General features: G+C 46.1%; 1 protein-coding gene across 1 annotated transcript; it reads left to right on the forward strand.

The window, feature by feature from the left end:
* The first annotated feature begins 14,124 nt into the window (after positions 1–14,124).
* On the forward strand, positions 14,125–17,650 carry SAT1 (spermidine/spermine N1-acetyltransferase 1). The gene is made up of 6 exons (XM_073357435.1): positions 14,125–14,383; positions 14,881–14,932; positions 15,021–15,104; positions 16,456–16,557; positions 16,643–16,683; positions 17,103–17,650. The coding sequence occupies exons 1-6, from the start codon at positions 14,318–14,320 to the stop codon at positions 17,271–17,273; spliced, it is 516 nt and encodes a 171-aa protein (XP_073213536.1). The 5' UTR covers positions 14,125–14,317; the 3' UTR covers positions 17,274–17,650.
* The last annotated feature ends 6,888 nt before the right edge of the window (positions 17,651–24,538 follow it).

Here is a 24,538-nt window from a genome sequence, read left to right on the forward strand (position 1 = left end):
CAAGGGCAATTATCAAGCCATCCGTCTGCTGTTGTCCACTCCCCCCTTCCAGCAGTTGGAAGTTTAGGGATGCCCAGAGCGAAGGGTTACGGCTCTAGCCACCTTTTGGCTAATAGCCATCGATGGATCTATCCTCCAGTCATGAGTACAATGTAGCTGTACAGAGGTGGGTGCCAGGTGTGAACACATATGGCCCCTCATGACAAACGAGAGGTGGGGAGCGAGCCAGAAATCCTGACTGGTTAGTGCAGATTCTGTGTGTGCCTGTGCATGGCTGCACGTCCATAAGTGTTTTGAATCAATTATTAGCTTCTGTCTATCCTGGGTTGTCTGTAAATTGTGTTTTCTTCAAGCTGGTCAAACCTGCCTGTTGAGAAATAGCCCAAAACTTCAGCACCCAGTTTTGGCTCCCCTGCTAGCCACACAACTTCCCCAAACCCTGTACGTGCCTAAACACATAGCCTAAGTTGTCAGGATAAAAGCTTTCTCAGTGCCTAAGTTTCTGCCTCTGAGCATCCACACTGCCTCCTTCCTCTAGATGTCCAAACACTTATCTTCTGCTTATTAAGACCCAGAGCAAATCACAAACCAGGAGAAGACAGGCATTTGACCACCTATATCATGCGCAGTCTCTGAGTTTGCCTACTGGATTGGGTTCCATTCAGGGTCTACTCAGAGAAGGAAATGGTAGTACCTACTTTATATTTTTAATCCAGTGGTTAGAGCACTCAGGATGTGGGAGACCCAGGTTCAATTCCCCTCCCCCGCCTCTCAGGCAATCCGGGGAGAAAGTGTTTGAACATAGGTTCCCCACCACAGGTGAGTTCTCTTATGACTGGGCTATGGGAAATGCTGATGTGGGTTGCCCTCAGTGTCTCCCGTTTAAGCTGTTCTACTGTGAATAAATAATGACAGAGTGAAATAGGGGGACTGGACCCAAGATCTCCCACCACCCAAGCGATTACCTGAATCATCAGGCAACTACAGAGTCAGTCCCTCTTTCTCTAGCCCAATGGCTAGTTAACAATTTAGGCACAGTGGAACAGCTTCAACAGGAGAGACTGAGGGAGCCCTACATCAGAATATCCTGTAGCTCAGTGGTTAGCACACCTACCTATGAGGTGGAAGACCCCTGTTCAAATCTTTTCGCTCCCTATACCAGATAGCAGAGAATTTAACCTGGTCTCTCACATCCCAGGCAAGTGTTGTAACCAGTGGGCTAAAAGTTACAAGGTGGGAGCCATGTTTGGTCATTCTGTGTGAAGCAAGACAGCTGCCTAACTCTTTCCCACAAAAACGCCTAAGCAGCCTGCCTTCATGTGGTGGGTTCCGTTCATGGATTGCTAAGCAGAACTAGGTGAGTGCCTCTCTGCAGCCCAGTGAGTGCCTATCTCCAAGATGGGGCAGGGCTTAGCCTCTCAGCATCTTCCATTGGCTATCTTAGGCAGCTCCCCGCATAGGTACTGGCTTCCGCTGGGTCCAGGGGGTGCTCAACCCCAGGCCTCTGCCCCCACCTGTTCCTGCCCTCACGCCACCTCAGGCCCCGCCCCACCTCACACTTTCTCCCAAGTCCCCACCTCTTCCTGCCCAGTTCTGCCCCTTCCCCTGAGCACGCCCCATCCCCGCTTCTCCCCCTTCCTCCAAGAGCCTCCTGCACAACCGCGAAACAGCTGATTGTTGTGGGTCGGAGGCACTGGGAGGGAGGGGGAGAAGTTGATCGGTGGGGCCACCTGCAGGCAGGAGGGAATGGCTGCCAGTGGATGCTAAGCACCCACTAATTTTTTTCCATGGGTGTTCCAGCCCTGAATCACCTATGGCTCCCCACCTAGTATGCTGGCTTTTGTGGACCGCATTCTGAGGCACCTATGTCTCCCCATTCATTGTACTGTACAGGAGCCTAACTCAGGCCTTGTTTCCCCCCCCAGACCTTCTGGTTAAACTTGGATTTAAACTTGGAGAGTGGTCAGTTTGGATGAGCTATTGCCAGCAGGAGAGTGAGTTTGTGTGTGTCCCCCCAGGAAAAGGGGGGGAGGGGTGAGAAAGCCTGGATTTGTGCTGGACATGGCCCACCTTGATTACCATGCACATTGTAGGGGGAGTGGTCACTTTGGATGAGCTATTACCAGCAGGAGAGTGAGTTTGTGTGTGTATGGGGGTGGGGGGGTGAGAAAACCTGGATTTGTGCTGGAAATGGTCTACCTTGATTATCATGCACATTGTAGGGAGAGTGGTCACTTTGGATAAGCTATTACCAGCAGGAGAGTGAGTTTGTGTGTGTGGTTTTTGGAGGGGGGTGAGGAGGTGAGAGAACCTGGATTTGTGCAGGAAATGGCCCACCTTGATTATCATACACATTGTGAAGAGAGTGGTCACTTTGGATGGGCTATTACCAGCAGGAGAGTGAGTTTGTGCGGGGGGGGGGGGGGTGGAGGGTGAGAAAACCTGGATTTGTGATGGAAATGGCCCAACTTGATGATCACTTTAGATAAGCTATTACCAGCAGGACAGTGGGGTGGGAGGAGGTATTGTTTCATGATCTCTGTGTGTATATAACGTCTGCTGCAGTTTCCACGGTATGCATCCGATGAAGTGAGCTGTAGCTCACGAAAGCTCATGCTCAAATAAATTGGTTAGTCTCTAAGGTGCCACAAGTACTCCTTTTCTTCAGGCTTTGTAGATCACAGTTTTGTTCCTGTGATTCTCTAGGCGCACCTGACACACAGCGGTGTACTGCCTAAGTCCCCTAGTGGATCCCACCCTTAAGCTGCTGTACACATTTCAAATAAGTTATTGAAACTACTAAGGACCTGTGTCTGAGAGATGCTGAGCTCTGACAATTCCCATTGATTTAAGTATCTCATTGGAGCCAAAGGCACATCAGTTGTGCACAAAAATATGGGCAAAAAAGAATATCAGAAGCCTTGTTTGCACTTGGAGGCCGGTTTTCAACCCTTTTTTTACCCATTATTTGTACTCACACTAGGTGATTTGTGAAAATAATCAGGTACTTAACAGTTTAATGCCCCAATCTAGCAAAGTATTTAGGACAAGCAAAGCATCTAGTCATTCATAATAATTAGCAGGATTGGGGCTCTACTTGTCAAGGCCAGGGTGTGGGTGCTCTGACCTAGGGGTTAGAGACATCCGATGAAGTGAGCTGTAGCTCAGGAAAGCTCATGCTCAAATAAATTGGTTAGTCTCTAAGGTGCCACATGTACTCCTTTTCTTTTTGCAAAGACAGACTAACATTTACTCTGAAACCAGTCAAGAAATAGGAATCAAGCCAAGAGTCAAATGCAGTGACCAGAGCCAGAAGCAAGCAAGAAGGGAGGGCTGGCTAGGACATACTAAAATAAGGCCAGGCCCACTCACAGCTGTAGACATAAGCACTGAACAGCTGAAAACACATTGGTATTGGTGCTGCTGAGCTTAAATCCAGACCTGTAGGCTCCTTTTAGCCAATCAAGCAGGCCAGACAATCTGGCAGTTTTGCTGAAGCCCAGCTGGGCTCATTAACCTGCCTAAAGGCTAAACTGGCTAGCCCCAGGCTTTGTTGAGGAAACTCAGTTCCATGGTTCCTGACACTACTGCCGTAAGTTGTATCCCCAGAGAATTGTGGTTACAAAAATGGAAGCCAGTGCCTGAAAAGCTGCCCCTTTTATTTCCAGTTTAGGGAATAGTAGACAGTTTTATTATACAAGACTCTCAAGATATCTACACTGCAGAGTTACAGCACCACTCAGAGAGTACTGAAGGGAAACCACTGTTGTGTGTTCACACTGTCAGCTACCTGCACAATAGCATGTTCACACTTGCAGTGGTATTCGAAGCAGTGCACTCTGGGCAGCTATCCCACAGAGCATCTCTTCCTCTTCTGCCACTAAGAGTTGTGGGAAGATGGAGGGGGTCGCGGGGCATCCTACGTCCTGTCCCAATGCCCTATGATGCATTGCTTCGCATCCCAGCAATCCCTGTGCTTCCGTCTGCATTTGGCTCCATCTTTCAACAGTTTGTGTACTGTGAGCTCTGTTAGGATATAGATATTCAGGCCTGTCTGTAAAGGCCTATACTCTAAGAATGTAGGTGTATTCTTATCACTTGACTAGTTAGAGGTATGAAAGAAAGAATCAAAATCACTGTCTGCCAGTGTAAGGTCCTTCTCTTACTGTGACAGTCTGAGGCCCTGTTCTTAGGCTGAGATCTCTGGCTAAACAACAGAGGCAGCCATAAGTTGGGAAGTGACCGGTCACATCCTCACATTCCAACCTAGTCACATTGAAATAAGGTGCTATTGGGCTGTTAGGAATACAATCCTGTCCTGATAATGACTATCGCCTCCAGAGAAAGGGAAGTGTCTGGGAGAGCAATACAGGGGTGCATAGACAATCCAGGAAGTTTTTGGAAAGCGTAGGGGACAATTTCCTGGTGCAAGTGCTAGAGGAGCCAACTAGGGGGGGAGCTTTTCTTGACCTGCTGCTCACAAACTGGGAAGAATTAGTAGGGGAAGCAAAAGTGGATGGGAATCCGGGAGGCAGTGACCATGAGTTGGTTGAGTTCAGGATCCTGACACAGGGAAGAAAGGTAAGCAGCAGGATACGGACCCTGGACTTCAGGAAAGCAGACTTCGACTCCCTCAGGGAACGGATGGCCAGGATCCCCTGGGGGACTAACATGAAAGGAGTCCAGGAGAGCTGGCTGTATTTCAGGGAATCCCTGTTGAGGTTACAGGGACAAACCATCCCGATGTGTCAAAAGAATAGTAAATATGGCAGGCGACCAGCTTGGCTTAACGGTGAAATCCTAGCGGATCTTAAGCATAAAAAAGAAGCTTACAAGAAGTGGAAGGTTGGACATATGACCAGGGAAGAGTATAAAAATATTGCTCGGGCATGTAGGAATGAAATTAGGAGGGCCAAATCGCACCTGGAGCTGCAGCTAGCGAGAGATGTTAAGAGTAACAAGAAGGGTTTCTTCAGGTATATTGGCAACAAGAAGAAAGCCAAGGAAAGTGTGGGCCCCTTAATGAATGAGGGAGGCAACCTAGTGACAGAGGATGTGGAAAAAGCTAATGTACTCAATGCTTTTTTTGCCTCTGTCTTCACGAACAAGGTCAGCTCCCAGACTGCTGCGCTGGGCATCACAACATGGGGAATAGATGGCCAGCCCTCTGTGGAGAAAGAGGTGGTTAGGGACTATTTAGAAAAGCTGGACGTGCACAAGTCCATGGGGCCGGACGAGTTGCATCCGAGAGTGCTAAAGGAACTGGCGGCTGTGATTGCAGAGCCATTGGCCTTTATCTTTGAAAACTCGTGGCGAATGGGGGAAGTCCCGGATGACTGGAAAAAGGCTAATGTAGTGCCAATCTTTAAAAAAGGGAAGAAGGAGGATCCTGGGAACTACAGGCCAGTCGGCCTCACTTCAGTCCGCGGAAAAATCATGGAGCAGGTCCTCAAGGAATCAATCCTGAAGCACTTACATGAGAGGAAAGTGATCAGGAACAGTCAGCATGGATTCACCAAGGGAAGGTCATGCCTGACTAATCTAATCGCCTTCTATGATGAGATTACTGGTTCTGTGGATGAAGGGAAAGCAGTGGATGTATTGTATCTTGACTTTAGCAAAGCTTTTGTCACGGTCTCCCACAGTATTCTTGTCAGCAAGTTAAAGAAGTATGGGCTGGATGAATGCACTATAAGGTGGGTAGAAAGTTGGCTAGATTGTCGGGCTCAACAGGTAGTGATCAATGACTCCATGTCTAGTTGGCAGCCGGTGTCAAGTGGAGTGCCCCAGGGGTCGGTCCTGGGGCCGGTTTTGTTCAATATCTTCATAAATGATCTGGAGGATGGTGTGGATTGCACTCTCAGCAAATTTGCAGATGATTCTAAACTGGGAGGAGTGGTAGACACGCTGGAGGGCAGGGATAGGATACAGAGGGACCTAGAGAAATTGGAGGATTGGGCCAAAAGAAATCTGATGAGGTTCAATAAGGATAAGTGCAGGGTCCTGCACTAAGGACAGAAGAACCCAATGCACAGCTACAGACTAGGGACCGAATGGCTAGGCAGCAGTTCTGCGGAAAAGGACCTAGGGGTGACAGTGGACGAGAAGTTGGATATAAATCAGCAGTGTGCCCTTGTTGCCAAGAAGGCCAATGGCATTTTGGGATGTATAAGTAGGGGCATAGCGAGCAGATCGAGGGACGTGATCGTCCCCCTCTATTCGACATTGGTGAGGCCTCATCTGGAGTACTGTGTCCAGTTTTGGGCCCCACACTACAAGAAGGATGTGGATAAATTGGAGAGAGTCCAGCGAAGGGCAACAAAAATGATTAGGGGACTGGAACACATGACTTATGAGGAGAGGCTGAGGGAACTGGGATTGTTTAGTCTGCAGAAGGGAAGAATGAGGGTGGATTTGATAGCTGCTTTCAACTACCTGAGAGGTGGTTCCAGAGAGGATGGTTCTAGACTATTCTCAGTGGTGGAAGAGGACAGGACAAGGAGTAATGGTCTCAAGTTGCAGTGGGGGAGGTTTAGGTTGGATATTAGGAAAAACTTTTTCACTAGGAGGGTGGTGAAACACTGGAATGTGTTGCCTAGGGAGGTGGTGGAATCTCCTTCCTTAGAAGTTTTTAAGGTCAGGCTTGACAAAGCCCTGGCTGGGATGATTTAATTGGGGATGGGTCCTGCTTTTGAGCAGGGGATTGGACTAGATGACCTCCTGAGGTCTCTTCCAACCCTGATATTCTATGATTCTAAGTGCCTAGAAGATGTAAAAGAAAACTTAGTTTGATAGCATCCTGTCTGGCAAGAACTCACTTATCAGTAGCTGGGATGTGAAATCCTAACTTCTGTATTGTTTTGTCATTATAGTTCCCACTTTGCCATTGTTTGTCTGTATAATCTCTGTCTGGTTCTGTGATTGTTTCTGTCCGCTGTATAATTAATTTTGCTGGGTGTAAACTAATTAAGGTGGTGGGATATAATTGGTTACATAATCATGTTACAATATGTTAGGATTGGTTAGTTAAATTTCAGTAAAATGATTGGTTAAGGTATAGCTAAGCAGAACTCAAGTTTTACTATATAGTCTGCAGTCAATCAGGAATTGGGTGGGGACATTGGAATCATGTTTGGCTAAGGGCAGGAATGGGAACAGGGACACAGGTGTAAGGCTATGTGGTGTCAGAGCTGGGAACGGGGACACTAAGGAAGGAAACTGGAATCATGCTTGCTGGAAGTTCACCCTAATAAACATCGAATTGTTTGCACCTTTGGACTTCGGGTATTGTTGCTCTCTGTTCATGTGAGAAGGACCAGGGAAGTAAGTGGGTGAAGGAATAAGCCCCCTAACAAGCTCTGCCTCTTCGATCTGCAGGAATGAATCTCGCACTGTTGACCAGTATGCTGCTTGCTCTCACTAACACGTCACAAGTGGCAGTGGAGTTATTCCTTAAACTACAAAGGCAAGAGGAGTTCGACATTGATCTTGCCACGCGTACTAGCTACGACACAAGATTGCTTGTGGCATTCACGGAGGTGCTGGCCACAGTGGAACGCCGCTTTTGGGCTAGGGAAACAAGCACTGAGTGGTGGGATCACATAGTCATGCACGTCTGGGATGATGAGCAGCGGCTGCTGAACTTTCAGATGAGGAAAGCCACATTCATGGGACTGTGTGATGAGCTCGTCCCAGCCCTGCAGCACAAGGACACAAGAATGAGAGCTGCTCTGCCATCGGAAAGCGCATGGCAATTGCACTGTGGAAGCGGGCTACTCCAGACTGCTACCGATCAGTCGCTAACCAGTTCGGAGTGGAAAAGTCGACCGTTGGACTTTTGTTGACGGAAGTGTGCAGGGCCATTAATCGCATCCTACTCCGAAAGACCGTGAGTCTGGGCAACGTGTGTGACATTGTCGATGGCTTTGCACAAATGGGTTTCCCTAACTGCGGAGGGACGGTAGATGGCAAGCATATTCCAATTCTGACACCAGACCACCTAGTCACTGAGTACATTAATCCGAAGGGGTATTTCTCAATGGTTCTCCAGGTGCTTGTGGATCACCGTGGGCGTTTCACAGACATTAACACAGGCTGTTCCGGAAAGGTGCATGACACATGTATCTTTTGGAACACTGGCCTGTTCAGGAATCTGCAAGCAGGGACTTTCTTTCTGGACCAGAAGATGACCGTAGGGGAAGTTGAAATACCCATTGTGATCCTGGGAGACCCCACCTACCCCTTAATGCCAGGGCTTATGAAGCCACACAGGGCAACTTGACAGCAGCAAGGAGTGGTTCAACAATAGGCTGAGCAAGTGCAGCATGACTGTTGAGTGTGCTTTTGGCCGTTTAAAAGCCCACTGGCGCTGCCTATATGGGAAGCTGGACCTGGCTGATGACAATATTCCAATGCTTATCGCCGCGTACTGTATGCTCCGTAATATTTGTGAAGGGAAGGATGAAAGTTTAATTCAGGGCTGGACCACTGAGGCTCAGCGCCTGGAGGCTGAGTTTGAATAGCCAGAGACCAGGGCTATTAGAGGGGCACAGTGTGGGACCATAAGGATCAGGGATACCTTGAGGCAGCAGTTTGAAGCTGAAAGCCACTAATATTTGTTGCTATGCTCGGGAGTGCACTGCTTGTAATGCTAGGAGGATTGTGATTGGTGCAGACGATGCAATATGAAGGTTTAACATAACTGTCTGTTGCTTTTCAGGACTCTGTTTGCTTTCAATTAATAGACTAAAGATTGCTTTCAAACCAACACAATTTTTATTAAAAAACAACAACCAGAGGAGAGAGTCAAACAAAAAACAACACATCAGCACTGAGGGGGATGGGGGAAGGGAAAGTCCCAGGAGGAGGTGGGGTCCAGGGATGGCTGAAGATTTGTGTATGTCCAGGTATCGTAACCAACCTTCTCCCTTGGATTACAGTGCAGCAGGTACTGTACTGCAGCAGGTACTGTACTTCAGCAGGGCCAAACTATGGAGGGATGGGTGTTGAGTGCAGTGGGTACTGGGAGTCCGTAGTGCTGGACTGTGACGGGGGAAGAGTGGAAGGCCGTGGGTACAGACTGGAGCCAGGAGGTTGATAAGAGTGTGTTTGCAGTGTCTAGGGCATAGGCACCGACTCCGTGGGTTCTCTGGGGCTGGAGCACCCCTGTGGAAAAAATTAGGACTTATGTCAGCACCAAATTATGCCAAAATATTACAACTTTTTAGAAAACAAACTCTTCAGAGAGTATTTTTACCAACCAAAGGTGCTCAGATACTATGGTGTATGAAATAAATGCAAAGATCAAATAAATATTCCAAGTACATTCAGACCTGATGTAAGCAGGCATCACTTCCCAGCTTACACCAGGTCTCAATATGGGTTTGCCTGTTTAGTTTAATAAGTTGTTAAAAATGAAATCCTTCCTCCCTATTACAGTCATTTCTAGGAAAAGCTGAATACGTTTACAGTTACGTCATACATTACCCAACTCAAGTCCTCATGGTTTTTCCATGCTACTATATTTCACAATAGGTAACCTCTGCCTGCAGCAGTAACCAATCAGCATTCTGTCTTTGAGGGCACTGTCTAAACTTTCCAGGGCCCAATTTACAGAGGTCTAATGACATTTTTCCTTCCCACTTTTTCCCCTTCATTCCTTCAACATCCATTCCATAATGGCTGTTGTTGGGTCATCTTCCTAGCTCCAAATTCAGGGCCAGTACTGCCTTCACCCCTATGCAAGGCCAGAGTAAACGGGCCCTTCATGCTAACATATAGACAAAATTTTCTTGTTTGGATCCTCTGCTGAAATGAATTTTTACCTGTAATTGATTGATCTAGCAAGCCAGCTACACATGTGTTTGTTTACCACTAATCAGTATAGTGTGTAGGCTATGAGACGTAAGTATTAGTGTATCATTTTCCTTTTGTTTCCTCTTTTCTATATTTTGTACTATACACTGGCCCACTTTACTATACACTACACATCGTGAAGTGAGCTGTAGCTCACGAAAGCTTATGCTCAAATAAATTGGTTAGTCTCTAAGGTGCCACAAGTACTCCTTTTCTTTTTGCGAATACAGACTAACACGGCTGTTACTCTGAAAACTGGCCCATAAAACTATTTCTGCCATTTCAGCACTTTTTTTTAACCTTTTTAAATTTGAAAGCAAACCATGTTAGCTGGTGCAAGGCTGATTCCCCACTCTGGTATTTGGAGTGCAGAGGTGGGGGCCTGCAAGGATTCTAAAAATTAATATTGGCCATTCCAGGCTTGTATTAAACTCCCAAGGTTACAGCTTCTGTATGACCTTGGATGGGAAGATGCCACCACCCAAATGCAAAACCCGCCTTTTTTGAATCCAGAAAGGTACACTTGGGAATTCCTTCCTGTGGGGTACCCTCAAGCTCTTTCACCCACCCCCCTCTGGGGAAGAGCTGAGAAAGAAAACAAAGGAAATTAGCTGTTGCCCTCAGCTAATTAAACAACATATGCACAAACCTCTGAGGACACCAAAAATCCAATCCTGTTCTTAAAAAAGGTAAATTTTATTAAAAACAAAAAGACAATACATCTGAAAACTCAGGCTATTGCTAGATTTTAAAAGAGCAATTCCAAAAATTAAGCACCCAAATTAGCTTTCTTGGGGGTTCAGCTTAAAGGTTACAAGCAAACAAAAGCATTTGGGGTTAGCACAGAGGAGTCCACAAGCCAATAAAAGAAATAACCCTAATTGCATCTTCCTAGACATTCCCTAATTTACTTACTTTTCTGAGGTTTCAGATAAGCAATCTTTAGGTATGATCTGATGGTTTTTTATATGTGGCTTAAAACTTCTCACAGCATAACTGCTCCCCTCTTTCCCAGAGAACAACTCCACACAAAGGGAAGGGGGTTTTTCCCCCAATTTTAAAAAGTTCTAGCCCTTCCATTGGCTCTTTTGGTCAGGTGCCCACTCCTTTTCTTTCACTTGTGAGCTTGTTAACCCTTTACAGGTAAAGCAAGTAGAGAACAACCACCAAGAGGGATTCCATAGCCAACTGGCTGGCTGGGTGTCCCCACTCTCATTTATCACAGCTGGAATAACACATAGTCAGCATATTTCAGTGGAATGGGGCATAGGTGCCAATTTCTCTTGGCGCCGGTGGGTGCTCAACCCCCCACTCGGCCTTGCCCCGACTCCACTCTTGCCCCATCCCCATTCCAACCCCTTACCCAAAGTCCTCCCCCACTCCGCTTCCTCCCTGCCCCCACTGGACTCCTTTCCCCAAATCCCCACCCGGGCCCCGCCTCTTCCCTGCCTGCTCCCTGGGCATGCCACATTTCTGCCCCTCCCTCCTCCCACAGCTTGTTATGCCGCAAAACAGTTGTGGCAAGCACTGGGAGGAGAAGCAGGGACATCCTGAAGTTTTTTTGCTGCAGGATGGCTACCTTTAAATCTGCTATTGTGTGTCCAGTGAGATAGAAGTGTTCTCCTACAGTTTTTTGTATATGGCTATTCCTAATATCTGATTTGTGTCCATTTATCCTTTTACATAGGGACTGTCCAGTTTCGCCGATGTACATAGCAGAGGGCCAAACTGATGGTCAGTGGAGTTCTGTTGGTTTGTTTCTTGGGCTTATCTTGCAGCAGGAGGCTTCTAGTTACACGTCTGGCTCTGTTGATCGGTTTCCTTATTACCTCATGTGGGTATCGTAGTTTTGAGAATTCTTGGTGAAGATCTTGTAGGAGTTGGTCTCTCTCTGAGGGGTTGGAGCAAATGCGGTTGTTCCTCAGCGCTTGGCTGTAGACGATGGATTGTGTGGTGTGTCCAGGATGGAAGCTGGAAGCATGAAGGTAGGCATAGCAGTTGGTGGGTTTTCGGTATAGGGTGGTGTTAACATGACCATCACTTATTTGCACCTTGGTGTTTATGAAGTGGACCTCCCGTGTAGATTGGTCGAGGCTGAGGTTGATGGTGGGATGGAAGCTATTGAAATCGTGGTGGAATTGTTCCAGGTCAGCCATAAAAATGTTGGCACTGAAGGACTGTCCGGATATGTAGACTCTCTACTCAGACCCTACACCACCAGCACTCCCAGCTATCTCTGTGACACCACTGATTTCCTGAGAAAACTACAATGCATTGGTGAGCTTCTAGAAAACACCATCCTAGCCACCAGGAATGTAGTAGAGGCTCTGTACACAAACATCCCACGCACAGATGGAATACAAGCTGTCAGGAACAGTATCCCTGATGATGCCACAGCACAACTGGTTGCTGAGCTCTGTGACTTTATCCTCATGCACAATTATTTCAAATTTGGTGACAATATATACCTCCAGAACAGTGGCATCTCTATGGGCACACGCATGGCCCCACAATATGTCAACATTGTTATGGCTGACCTGGAACAATGCTTCCTCAGCTCTCCTCCACTCACGCCCTTTCTCTACCTCTGTTACATTGATGACATCTTCATCATCTGGACCCATGGGAAGGAAACCCTGGAAGAATTCCACCACAATTTCAATAGCTTCCAACCCACAATCAACCTCAGCCTGGACCAATCTACACGGTAGGTCCACTTCCTAGACACAACGGTGCAAATAAGTGATGGTCACATTAACACCATCCTATACCGAAAACCCACCGACCGCTATGCCTACCTTCATGCCTCCAGCTTCCATCCCAGACACACCACACGATCCATCGTCTACAGCCAAGCGCTGAGGAACAACCGCATTTGCTCCAACCTCTCAGACAGAGACCAAGATCTTCACCAAGCATTCTCAAAACTACGATACCCACACGAGGAAATAAGGAAACAGATCAACAGAGCCAGACGTGTAACCAGAAGCCTCCTGCTGCAAGACAAGCTCAAGAAAGAAACCAACAGAACTCCCCTGGCCATCACATACAGTCCTCAGCCAAAACCTCTCCAACGCATCATCAGTGATCTACAATGATCCCACACTTTCACAGGCCTTGGGAGGCAGGCCAGTCCTCGCCCACAGACAGCCTGCCAACCTGAAGCATATTCTCACCAGCAACTACACATCGCACCATAGTAACGCTAACTCAGGAACCAATCCATGCAACAAACCGCGATGCCAACTCTGCCCACATATCTACACCAGTGACACCATCACAGGACCTAACCAGATCAGCCACGCCACCACTGGTTCATTCACCTGCACATCCCCCAATGTAATATACGCCATCATGGGCCAGCAATGCCCCTCTGCTATGTACATCGGCCAAACTGGACAGTCCCTATATAAAAGGATAAATGGACACAAATCAGATATTAGGAATGGCAATATACAAAAACCTGTAGGAGAACACTTCAACCTCCCTGGACACACAATAGCAGATTTAAAGGTAGCTATCCTGCAGCAAAAAAACCTTCAGGACCAGACTTCAAAGAGAAACTGCTGAGCTTCAGTTCACGTGCAAATTTGACACCATCGGCTCAGGATTAAACAAAGACTGTGAATGGCTAGCCAACTACATAAGCAGTTTCTTCTCCCTTGGTGTTCACACCTCAACTGCTAGAAGAGGGCCTCATCCTCCCTGATTGAACTAACCTCCTTAACCCTAGCCTGATTCTTGCTTGCATATTTATACCTGCATCTGAAATTTTCCACTACATGCAGTCGACAAAGTGGGTATTCACCCACAAAAGCTTATGTTCCAATATGTCTGTTTGTGTATAAGGTGCCACAGGACTCTTTGCAGCAGTTAGTCTCCCCATGCCCTGGGGCAGTGCCTGTTGTTTGCCTTGCGGGCATTTCCCTGACACCCCAGGGGGAGAGTCCCTGCCCCCAGGAGCTCGCAGACCAAAGGCCACAGGGCCCAACCTCGGCGCTGAAGTTTCTGTGGGTCAGGGAGTCACAGTCCTTGGAGCAGAGCTCGCCCCTCCTGGAGCAAGACAGCAGCCTCTGCCCGCCAGGGGGCGCTGCCGGCCGCGCGCTCCGGGCCTCACGCTGGCAAGACGCACGCGCCGCGCCCCCAGTTTCTGGAGGAGTGAGGTAATGCTTGGGTCAGGAGCGCTGTGATTGGCTGAGGGCCTGAGCGGGGGTGGGGCCATTGGCGGAGGGGCCGGAGGAGGCGGGGCCTGTTGCCGATAAATAAGGGCCGCCCGGCTGGCCCCCCTTCCACACAGCGCGGAGCCGGGACTGCGTAGTTGGTCTGGGCTCGCCACCGCGCCATGCTCGGAGCCTGACTGAGCCGCCGCGCCGGGGACACGAATGAACAAGCTGCTGCTGCTCCTGTTCACGTACCGGGTACTCGCCAGCCGGGGGGGCCGCAGGGGGAAGCGCCGCCGAAAATGGCCCCGTTCCGCATCCGTAGCGCGCGGCCCGAGGACTGCCCCGACCTGCTGCGCCTCATCAAGGTGACCGGCTGCGCGCGGGGGGGGGGGAGGCTGACTGGGCGGGGGGGAGGGGGAGGTGGCGCGCGGAGCGGGAGGCGGGGGGGGGGGGGAGGCGGCGCGCGGAGCGGGAGGCGGGGGCTGGGGGGGGGCGGGAGAGTTTGTCATTCTTGTGATCCGAACCTTTGCCCTTGTCGCGCCACGGGGGACAGAAACGTCCCCCCCGCCCCGGCCCCAGCGCCGGCCCCGGCCCCGGCCCCGGCCGGGTTTTGTCGGCCCAGCCCTTCAGAGCTGGAGCGTGGAGGACACCTTTGCCCCGCCGACTTGGCAAAAACAAGTTGTTTGCGTTCAGTTCACCTGTAACGGGCTGCTTGGTCTTCACCCTCTGCACAGGGCAAGTGGCTTCCTCTCCGCGCTGCTTTGTGTAAACTGCACTGGGGTAGGAAATGTCTCCTCCACGCGTGGACGTATATTTGTGTATCTATACTTCCTTTTTTTTATCTGTTTATTTTTTTTTAAAGGAACTAGCTAAATATGAGGATATGGAGGATCAAGTAGTCCTAACTGAAAAAGGTAACGAATTAGCTGCTGTGCGTTTGATTTGATGATAATCCTACTACAGTTAATATATAATATATATCAGCTTATTGTTCTCTTGTAGATCTGCTTGAAGATGGCTTTGGTGACCATCCTTTCTACCACTGTCTTGTTGCAGAAGTGCCCGAAGAACAGTGGACAGCTGAAGGTAAGATTTCCTGCTACGTTTTTAGAATCAGAAATGCACAGGATGTACATAACACATTATTTAAAGCTACTGATTATACATAAAGCTGCAGCTGTGAACTTGGGTAAGAAGAAAGTACTAAAATACAACTATTGAAATAGAAGAATCATTATGTTTTTCTAACGTGATCAACCATCCTGGAGACCAGGTATAATATATATGGTACTGTAATTCCATTTCATTAAATGGTTGTTCTTGTTTGACCCTAATTTACCTTAATGTAATCCTGTTGAATCACATGTTTTCTTTAATTTGTCCCCAATCTTCAGGTTACAGTCTCTAGCTTCGCCATGTACATGGCCCTTCCGTGTACATGGATGGGCGGGGAGGTAACTAAAAGATCCGTTACACAATAAAGTAGATGATCATGATACATGAGGTAAGGTCTAACAGGGACAAGTACTATTCCCAAGCATTTACCCAAAACACACGGTAGATCAGAAATTCTGAATGCACACTCTTCGTATGAGTATGTGCAAAGCATTATGGCTTTGAATTTGAATTCATGATTTGAATTCTCAAGTTTTAGGACTGAGTGGGATGATGTTGGAAGAGGGTACCAGTTTTGCACTGACCAGTTGGCTCCTCTTACAGGGTGAGCCACAGAGTTTTTTCAAGCAAACAAGGAAAGCTGTTGGCCAAAGTAGATTTATTTCTGGTGCCCAGGATAAAGGAGACAGACTACCACTTTATCAGTGGGAACACAGTTGAGGCAGTGCTGGAGATGCCATTATGTTAACTAATGGCTGCCTGTGAGCACTCCTGGTTTGCCCACTGAGCAATTTTTGAGAAATATTAATTGGAAGACAGACTTAAAGGTGTGTGTTTTTAGATTCTACTATTAGTGTTGTGTTCTGATTTTTAAGAAAGCAGAATTGAGTTAACTGCCACCATATTCTGAACTGCCGTGTAAAATGTAAACCAATTTACAATCCAAAGTGGACATACTGATAAATCAGTAGGGTATGTATACTGTGTTTGTAGCAGAAAGCCTTAGTTGTTCGTTGTTTGTTTACTATAACTGTAAACACTGCCTTCAAGGAACCAGGATAATCTTCATTCCACAACACAGATCTCAAGCTATCAGAATTCCTATTTTACCTACACCTCAATATGCTTATTGCAAACTTCCATTCTTAAATCAGGCTTTTAACAGTTAATAAATTAATAGTTGCATGTACAGGAAAGCAAACCTAGGTGTTTAGGTTATATGCATGTAAGTTGAAATGTACTAATCTTGTTGCCTTTCAAAAATAAGGGGTTTTGTTTTGTTTTGTTTGTTTTGCGGATGTAATGTAATCCTTTGTTACAGGACATCTTATTGTGGGTTTTGCCATGTACTACTTCACTTATGATCCATGGATTGGAAAACTGCTGTACCTTGAAGATTTCTTTGTAATGCCAGAGTTCAGAGGTATGTTCTAAGGAATAGTTTTTAAACGTATTGTTTATTGTATATGTGTTTTAAAAATTACAACTAACTTTTCTTGACTTTTTAGGACTTGGCATTGGTTCAGAAATTCTGAAGAATCTGAGTCAGGTAAGTAGTTTTTCCTTTCTCCATTAGATTTTTAGCATGAGACAACAGCAGAGAAGCAAGTGTGTTTGTCAATTGTCTGAATTATTACCCTTTAACAGTACTTGAAAGTGAGTGATTCAGTTGCCCTAGTAAAGTGGATAAATGGACTTATGGGGCAGGCTTATCAGATTTTGTAAACTTCTAGTGAGTTAGTATCTGATTCTTCATAAAATCAGAATTGTGATAGGCACAATGGAGATGAGGGACAAAGGAGGAAACTGCTATATTTAAAACAGCTGCAAACATTTTAGTAGTGGTGTCCACTTCAAAATAAATCATATTGTTGAGGACTCTTCCCTGTCAATAGTGATTGGAAGGATAGATACACAACAAATAAGATTGCTATATACCTAATCAATATACTGGTTACATGTTTATAGGTTGCTCTCAAATGCCGCTGTAGCAGCATGCACTTTGTAGTCGCAGAATGGAACGAACCTTCAATCAGGTTCTACAAGAGAAGAGGTGCTTCTGATCTGTCCACTGAGGAAGGATGGAGGCTCTTCAGAATTGACAAAGAACATCTGTTGAAAATGGCAACTGAAGAGTGAGAAATTATTCCGGCAAATGACAAATCTTATCTATGAATCATACTCTGAATAAACTCTTGCCTTGCTTTCTATACAGTTTGTAGTGGAATAAATAGCATGGACACAAATTCAAAAGCTCCATTACCAGGGCTATTGTAGTATAATTGTTGCTGTCATCTGGACTTGAAACATCAATTTTACAGGAAGTGACGTCTGTGAAGTCCAATTTATTTGCTTGTAAACATCATCCTTCACCAGTGTGGGCTAGTGATCTTTCAATGTATATTGAATAAAACTTCATTGTTGTGAGTGTCATTCAAATGTGTACAGTGTACACACTGGCAGGGTTTTTGTTTTAATTTCCTCTTATAAAATAAAGTATAGTATTTTCACTTTAATGGCATTAGTGTAGTGTGGTTGAATTCTTACAAGTAAAGTGGCCTTCATTTGGTCACTTTATTTCCTGCAGCAATAAGTAACCACTGCCTATCAGCATCACAAGGACTTGAAAGAGTTTTTCTGGCAACTAATGTAGCTACTGGCAACTACACGTCTGTCCACCCTTCCAATTTAGGATCTGCATTTTTCAAAACCATTTTTCCCCCAAATGAAAAAACAAAAAAGGGGGGGGCGGGGGCTAATATGTAGGTCTGAAACTTTCTCTCTTATATTTAAAGTAATTAAAGGCAATACTGTTAATATCCGTAGGTAAAGAGGCCTTATCTAAAATACAGATTGCATTTGTTAAACTAGAATTGGCTTTTAATTCATTTAGTTGGATGGTATAAAACCTCTCTGTGGACACATCAATTCAAATCTGGTTTATACTGTTTTAACTTGGATTCGCTTCCAACTTAAGTCAATAAATCATGTTTAAATTGACTGAAGAGTATTTGTGAGCATTTTGTACCAGCTTTAACTAAATTCGTATTAAAACCAATTCAAACACAAGAACAGGTGGTGGGGTTACTTGTAACTAACTGCTGTCCTTTTTAAAGAAGTTGTTCGAAAGATACCAAAACATAAACAAAATTATCTGTGCATAGGGCAACAAATGCCCAAAGATCATTATCCTACTTATGCAGCTGTTCTATAGTATAACAATTTTAAGGGGGAGGGAACTTGTGATTTTCATAAAACTAGCTGGACTCTATACCTGAACGGCAAGCAGAAGGAAGTGAGGGTGATAATGAAAGCAATATGCCAGGCTTATAGTTAAAGTAACTTCCACTTGTTTTCTTTATATCTGAATGGTGCTTGGACTGGCTGAAGTACAAAACTATCAACCTCACTACTGGAGCCTTAATCTACATTAGAAGGGTTTTACCAGCATAGTTAATTCAGTAAATCGTTATAGAGGTGGTTACACTGATTAGCTTAATCCTGTACAGGAATGGGAATACGTTGTACCAGTATAACTGTCTCCCCACTAAGGCTTGTACTGGTAGATTGACTTAAAAAAAACAAAACCCCTCACCAAAAGTTATACCAATACAACTTTTGAGTTTACAATTAGACCTTCTGTGTAAGTGGTTTTGGGACTGGAATCATCTCACTGAACTGCAATACAAAGACCCACCTCATTCTCTTATAGCTAGGTAACTTTTGTAACAGCCTTGTCCCTCAGGAATGGCAGGTCAAAATAAACATAAATGGAATCACTAAACAAAACTTATCTGATGAAGGATTTAAAAAGGTATTTGCATTTAAATAGCTCCTCCAGCATTTCAGTCTAATTAGATAACTTTCTTCTTGTATTGCAATCACTTATTTCTTTAATGTAATAAGTGTTTGGGACTAGTTAAATCTTTTTTTAAAAGAAATACAAACCTAGCCTGGACTTCTAGAAAATTAAGGCCACAATTAAAAATTCCTTTATTAATAGAGTTCAGTGACACTAGATGTAGTTTAAATAAATGTAATGAACTTCTGAATTTGACTGCTTGCTCTTAAATATTGAGTACTCATAACATACCACAGCATGTGTGGTGTACATGCAAATAACTACTCTAAAGTATGGCTTCTGATTAATTGCTGTTAACACACACAAACTCTAATGGTGATTATTTGCACTTTAAATTGCACAGTTAAACAATAGACTACCAAGTGAAATTTATTAAATATTTTGGATGTTTTTCTACATTTTTCAAATATATTGATTTTGATTACAACACAGAATACAAAGTGTACAATACTCACTTGATATTTTTGATTGCCAATATTTACACTAAAAATGATAAAAGAAATAGTATTTCAATTCACATCATACAAGTACTGTAGTGCAATCTCTCTACCACGAAAGTGAAACTTACAGATGTGTGTGTGGGGGGGAGGGTTGCTTTGTTACTGTCTCAGGGTGTAGCAGGGTCCCCTTTGTTCCTGTCTCTGCTGAATTCAAAAACCACTCCGAGGAGACCCTCAGGTTCAACAATCACCAGTGCAGTTTATTTACAGTGTGCAATCCCACTGCCTTCTTACCACATACAGCATGGGGGTTTCAGCCCTAGGAATTTCTCAGTTGCTGCAGGCCAGGAAGGAAGAGCTACTACTTTCTGGCTTCCTTCCTCTGGGACTGTATATAGCCCCAAGCTAGTTAGGCTGGCAGATACTTCCCTTTTGTCAGTCAGGTAGAGGTTTCTCTAGCCAGCTCCAATTTACCTCCCTTAATGGGAGCTGGCATAATGGGTAGCTCAAGGATGCCTGCCTAGCATCCTGTGTCAGGTACATAACTGCACTTAAAAACAAAACAATGTAAAACTTTAGAGCCTACAAGTCCACTCAGTCCTACTTCTTGTTCAGCCAATCACCAAGACAAACAAGTTTGTTTACATTTACAGGACATAATGGTGCCTGGTTATTATTTACAGTGTCACCAGAAAGTGAGAACAAGCGTTCACATGGAACTTTTGTAGCCAGTATTACAAGGTATTTACATGCCAGATATACTAAACATTCGTATGTCCCTTCATGCTTCGTCCATCATTCCAGAGGACAGGCTTCCATGCTGATGATACGCATTAAAAGAATATGTTAATTAAATTTGTGACTGAACTCCTTGGGGGAGAACAGTATGTCCCCTGCTCTGTGTTTTACCCGCATTCTGCCATATATGTCATGTTCTAGCAGTCTCGGCTGATGACCAGCACGTTTGTTTTGAGACCACTTTCATGGCAGTTTTGACAAAACGCAAAGAAGGTACCAATGTTAGATTTCTAATGATAGCTACAGCACTCAAACCAAGGTTTAGAAATCTGAAGTGCCTTCCAAAATCTGAGAGGGACGAGGTGTGGAGCATGCTTTCAGAAGTCTTAAAAGAGCAACACTCTGATGCGGAAACTACAGAACCCAAACCACTGAACCTTCTGCTGGTGGTGTCTTGACTCAGATGATGAAAATGAACATGCGTCATCCCACACTGCTTTGGATCGTTATCGAGAAAAACCCAGTCATCATCATGGACGCATGACCTCTGGAAGGGTGGTTGAAGCATGAAGGGACATATGAATCTTTAGGGCATTTGGCATGCAAATACCTTGCGATGCTGGCTATAAAAGTATCATGCAGATGCCTGTTCTCACTTTCAGGTGACCTTGTAAACAAGAAGCAGGCAGCATTATCTCCTGCAAATGTAAACAAACTTGATTGGCTGAACAAGAAGTAGGACTGAGTGGACTTGTAGGCTCTAAAGTTTAATATTGTTTTATTTTTGAATACAGGGTTGGGTGTTTTTTTTTTGTTTTTTTTTTTACATAATTCTACATTTGTAAAGTCAAATTTCATGATAAAGAGATTGCACTACAGTATTTGCCATGGGGGAATTGAAAAATACTATTTCTTTTGTTTTTTACAGTGCAAATATTTGTAATCAAAAATAAACTGAACACTGCACACTTTGTTTTCTGTGTTGTAATTAAAATCAATATATTTGAAAATGTAGAAAACATCCACAAATATTGAAATAAATGGTATTCTATTATGATTTAACAGTGCAATTAATTGCAATTAATTTTTTTAATCTCTTGCCAGCCCTACTCTAAAACAAAAGTTTTAGAAGAGGAAGTATTCCAGTCCACTGAATAGGTGTTGATTTTGGCTGGGATGGTCAAAAGGAGCCTAAAATAGTTATTCAGTGGGGTTTGGGTATCTAACGCTTGAGTTTCAGAGTAGCAGCCGTGTTAGTCTGTATTCGCAAAAAGAAAAGGAGTACTAGTGGCACCTTAGGGTATGTCTACACTACGGAATAAGGTCGAATTTATAGAAGTCGGTTTTTTAGAAATCGGTTTTATATATTCGAGTGTGTGTGTCCCCACAGAAAATGCTCTAAGTGCATTAAGTGCATTAACTCGGCGGAGCGCTTCCACAGTACCGAGGCTAGAGTCGACTTCCGGAGCGTTGCACTGTGGGTAGCTATCCCACAGTTCCCGCAGTCTCCGCTGCCCATTGGAATTCTGGGTTGAGATCCCAATGCCTGATGGGGCTAAAACATTGTCGCGGGTGGTTCTGGGTACATATCGTCAGGCCCCCATTCCCTCCCTCCTTCCGTGAAAGCAAGGGCAGACAATCATTTCGCGCCTTTTTTCCTGAGTTACCTGTGCAGACGCCATACCACTGCAAGCATGGAGCCCGCTCAGGTAACCGTCACCCTATGTCTCCTGGGTGCTGGCAGACGCGGTACGGCATTGCTACACAGTAGCAGCAACCCCTTGCCTTGTGGCAGCAGACGGTACAGTACGACTGGTAGCCGTCATCGTCATGTCCGAGGTGCTCCTGGTCGCCTCTGTGAGGTCGATCAGGAGCGCCTGGGCAGACATGGGCGCAGGGACTAAATTTGGAGTGACTTGACCAGGTCATTCTCTTTAGTCCTGCAGTCAGTCCTATTGAACCGTCTTATGGTGAGCGGGCAGGCGATACGGACTGCTAGCAGTCGTACTGTACCATCTTCTGCCGAGCAGCCATGAGATGTGGATGGCATGCAGTCCTTCTGCACCGTCTGCTGCCAGCCAAAGATGTAAAAGATAGATGGAGTGGGTCAAAACAAGAAATAGACCAGATTTGTTTTGTACTCATTTGCCTCCTCCCCTGTCTAGGGAACTCATTCCTCTAGGTCACACTGCAGTCACTCACAGAGAAGGTGCAGCGAGGTAAATCTAGCCATGTATCAATCAGAGGCCAGGCTAACCTCCTTGTTCCAATAAGAACGATAACTTAGGTGCACCATTTCTTATTGGAACCCTCCGTGAAGTCCTGCCTGAAATACTCCTTGATGTAAAGACACCCACTTTGTTGATTTTAGCTCCCTGAAGCCAACCCTGAAAGCCATGTCGTCAGTCGCCCCTCCCTCTGTCAGAGCAACGGCAGACAATCGTTCCGCGCCTTTTTTCTGTGCGGACGCCATACCAAGACAAGCATGGAGGCCGCTCAGCTCACTTTGGCAATTAGGAGCACATTAAACACCACACGCATTATCCAGCAGTATATGCAGCACCAGAACCTGGCAAAGCGATACCGGGCGAGGAGGCGACGTCAGCGCGGTCACGTGAGTGATCAGGACATGGACACACATTTCTCTGAAAGCATGGGCCCTGCCAATGCATGCATCATGGTGCTAATGGGGCAGGTTCATGCTGTGGAACGCCGATTCTGGGCTCGGGAAACAAGCACAGACTGGTGGGACCGCATAGTGTTGCAGGTCTGGGACGATTCCCAGTGGCTGCGAAACTTTCGCATGCGTAAGGGCACTTTCATGGAACTTTGTGACTTGCTTTCCCCTGCCCTGAGGCGCATGAATACCAAGATGAGAGCAGCCCTCACAGTTGAGAAGCGAGTGGCGATAGCCCTGTGGAAGCTTGCAACGCCAGACAGCTACCGGTCAGTTGGGAATCAATTTGGAGTGGGCAAATCTACTGTGGGGGCTGCTGTGATGCAAGTAGCCCACGCAATCAAAGATCTGCTGATATCAAGGGTAGTGACCCTGGGAAATGTACAGGTCATAGTGGATGGCTTTGCTGCAATGGGATTCCCTAACTGTGGTGGGGCTATAGACGGAACCCATATCCCTATCTTGGCACCGGAGCACCAAGCCGCCGAGTACATAAACCGCAAGGGGTACTTTTCGATAGTGCTGCAAGCTCTGGTGGATCACAAGGGACGTTTCACCAACATCAACGTGGGATGGCCGGGAAAGGTGCATGATGCTCGCATCTTCAGGAACTCTGGTCTGTTTCAAAAGCTGCAGGAAGGGACTTTATTCCCAGACCAGAAAATAACTGTTGGGGATGTTGAAATGCCTATATGTATCCTTGGGGACCCAGCCTACCCCTTAATGCCATGGCTCATGAAGCCGTACACAGGCAGCCTGGACAGTAGTCAGGAGCTGTTCAACTACAGGCTGAGCAAGTGCAGAATGGTGGTAGAATGTGTATTTGGATGTTTAAAGGCGCGCTGGCGCAGTTTACTGACTCACTTAGACCTCAGCGAAACCAATATTTCCACTGTTATTACTGCTTGCTGTGTGCTCCACAATATCTGTGAGAGTAAGGGGGAGACGTTTATGGCGGGGTGGGAGATTGAGGCAAATCGCCTGGCTGCTGGTTACGCGCAGCCAGACACCAGGACGGTTAGAAGAGCACAGGAGGGCGCGGTACGCATCAGAGAAGCTTTGAAAACCAGTTTCATGACTGGCCAGGCTACGGTGTGAAAGTTCTGTTTGTTTCTCCTTGATGAAACCCCCCCGCCCCTTGGTTCACTCTACTTCCCTGTAAGCTAACCACCCGCCCCTCCTCCCTTCAATCACCGCTTGCAGAGGCAATAAAGTCATTGTTGCTTCACATTCATGTATTCTTTATTCATTCATCACACAAATAGGGGGATGACTACCAAGGTAGCCCAGGAGGGGTGGTGGAGGAGGGAAGGAAAATGCCACACAGCACTTTAAGCACAGCACTTTAAAAGTTTACAACTTTAAAATTTATTGAATGCCAGCCTTCTTTTTTTTGGGCAATCCTCTGTGGTGGAGTGGCTGGTTGGCCGGAGGCCCCCCCACCGCGTTCTTGGGCGTCTGGGTGTGGAGGCTATGGAACTTGGGGAGGAGGGCGGTTGGTTACAGAGGGGCAGCAGTGGCAGTCTGTGCTCCAGCTGCCTTTGCTGCAGCTCAACCATACACTGGAGCATACTGGTTTGGTCCTGCAGCAGCCTCAGCATTGAATCCTGCCTCCTCTCATCACGCTGCCGCCACATTTGAGCTTCAGCCCTCTCTTCAGCCCGCCACTTACTCTCTTCAGCCCGCC

The sequence above is a fragment of the Lepidochelys kempii genome, chromosome 1 (genome assembly GCF_965140285.1).
Source record: "Lepidochelys kempii isolate rLepKem1 chromosome 1, rLepKem1.hap1, whole genome shotgun sequence".
In the NCBI taxonomy this organism is placed as follows: domain Eukaryota; kingdom Metazoa; phylum Chordata; order Testudines; family Cheloniidae; genus Lepidochelys; species Lepidochelys kempii.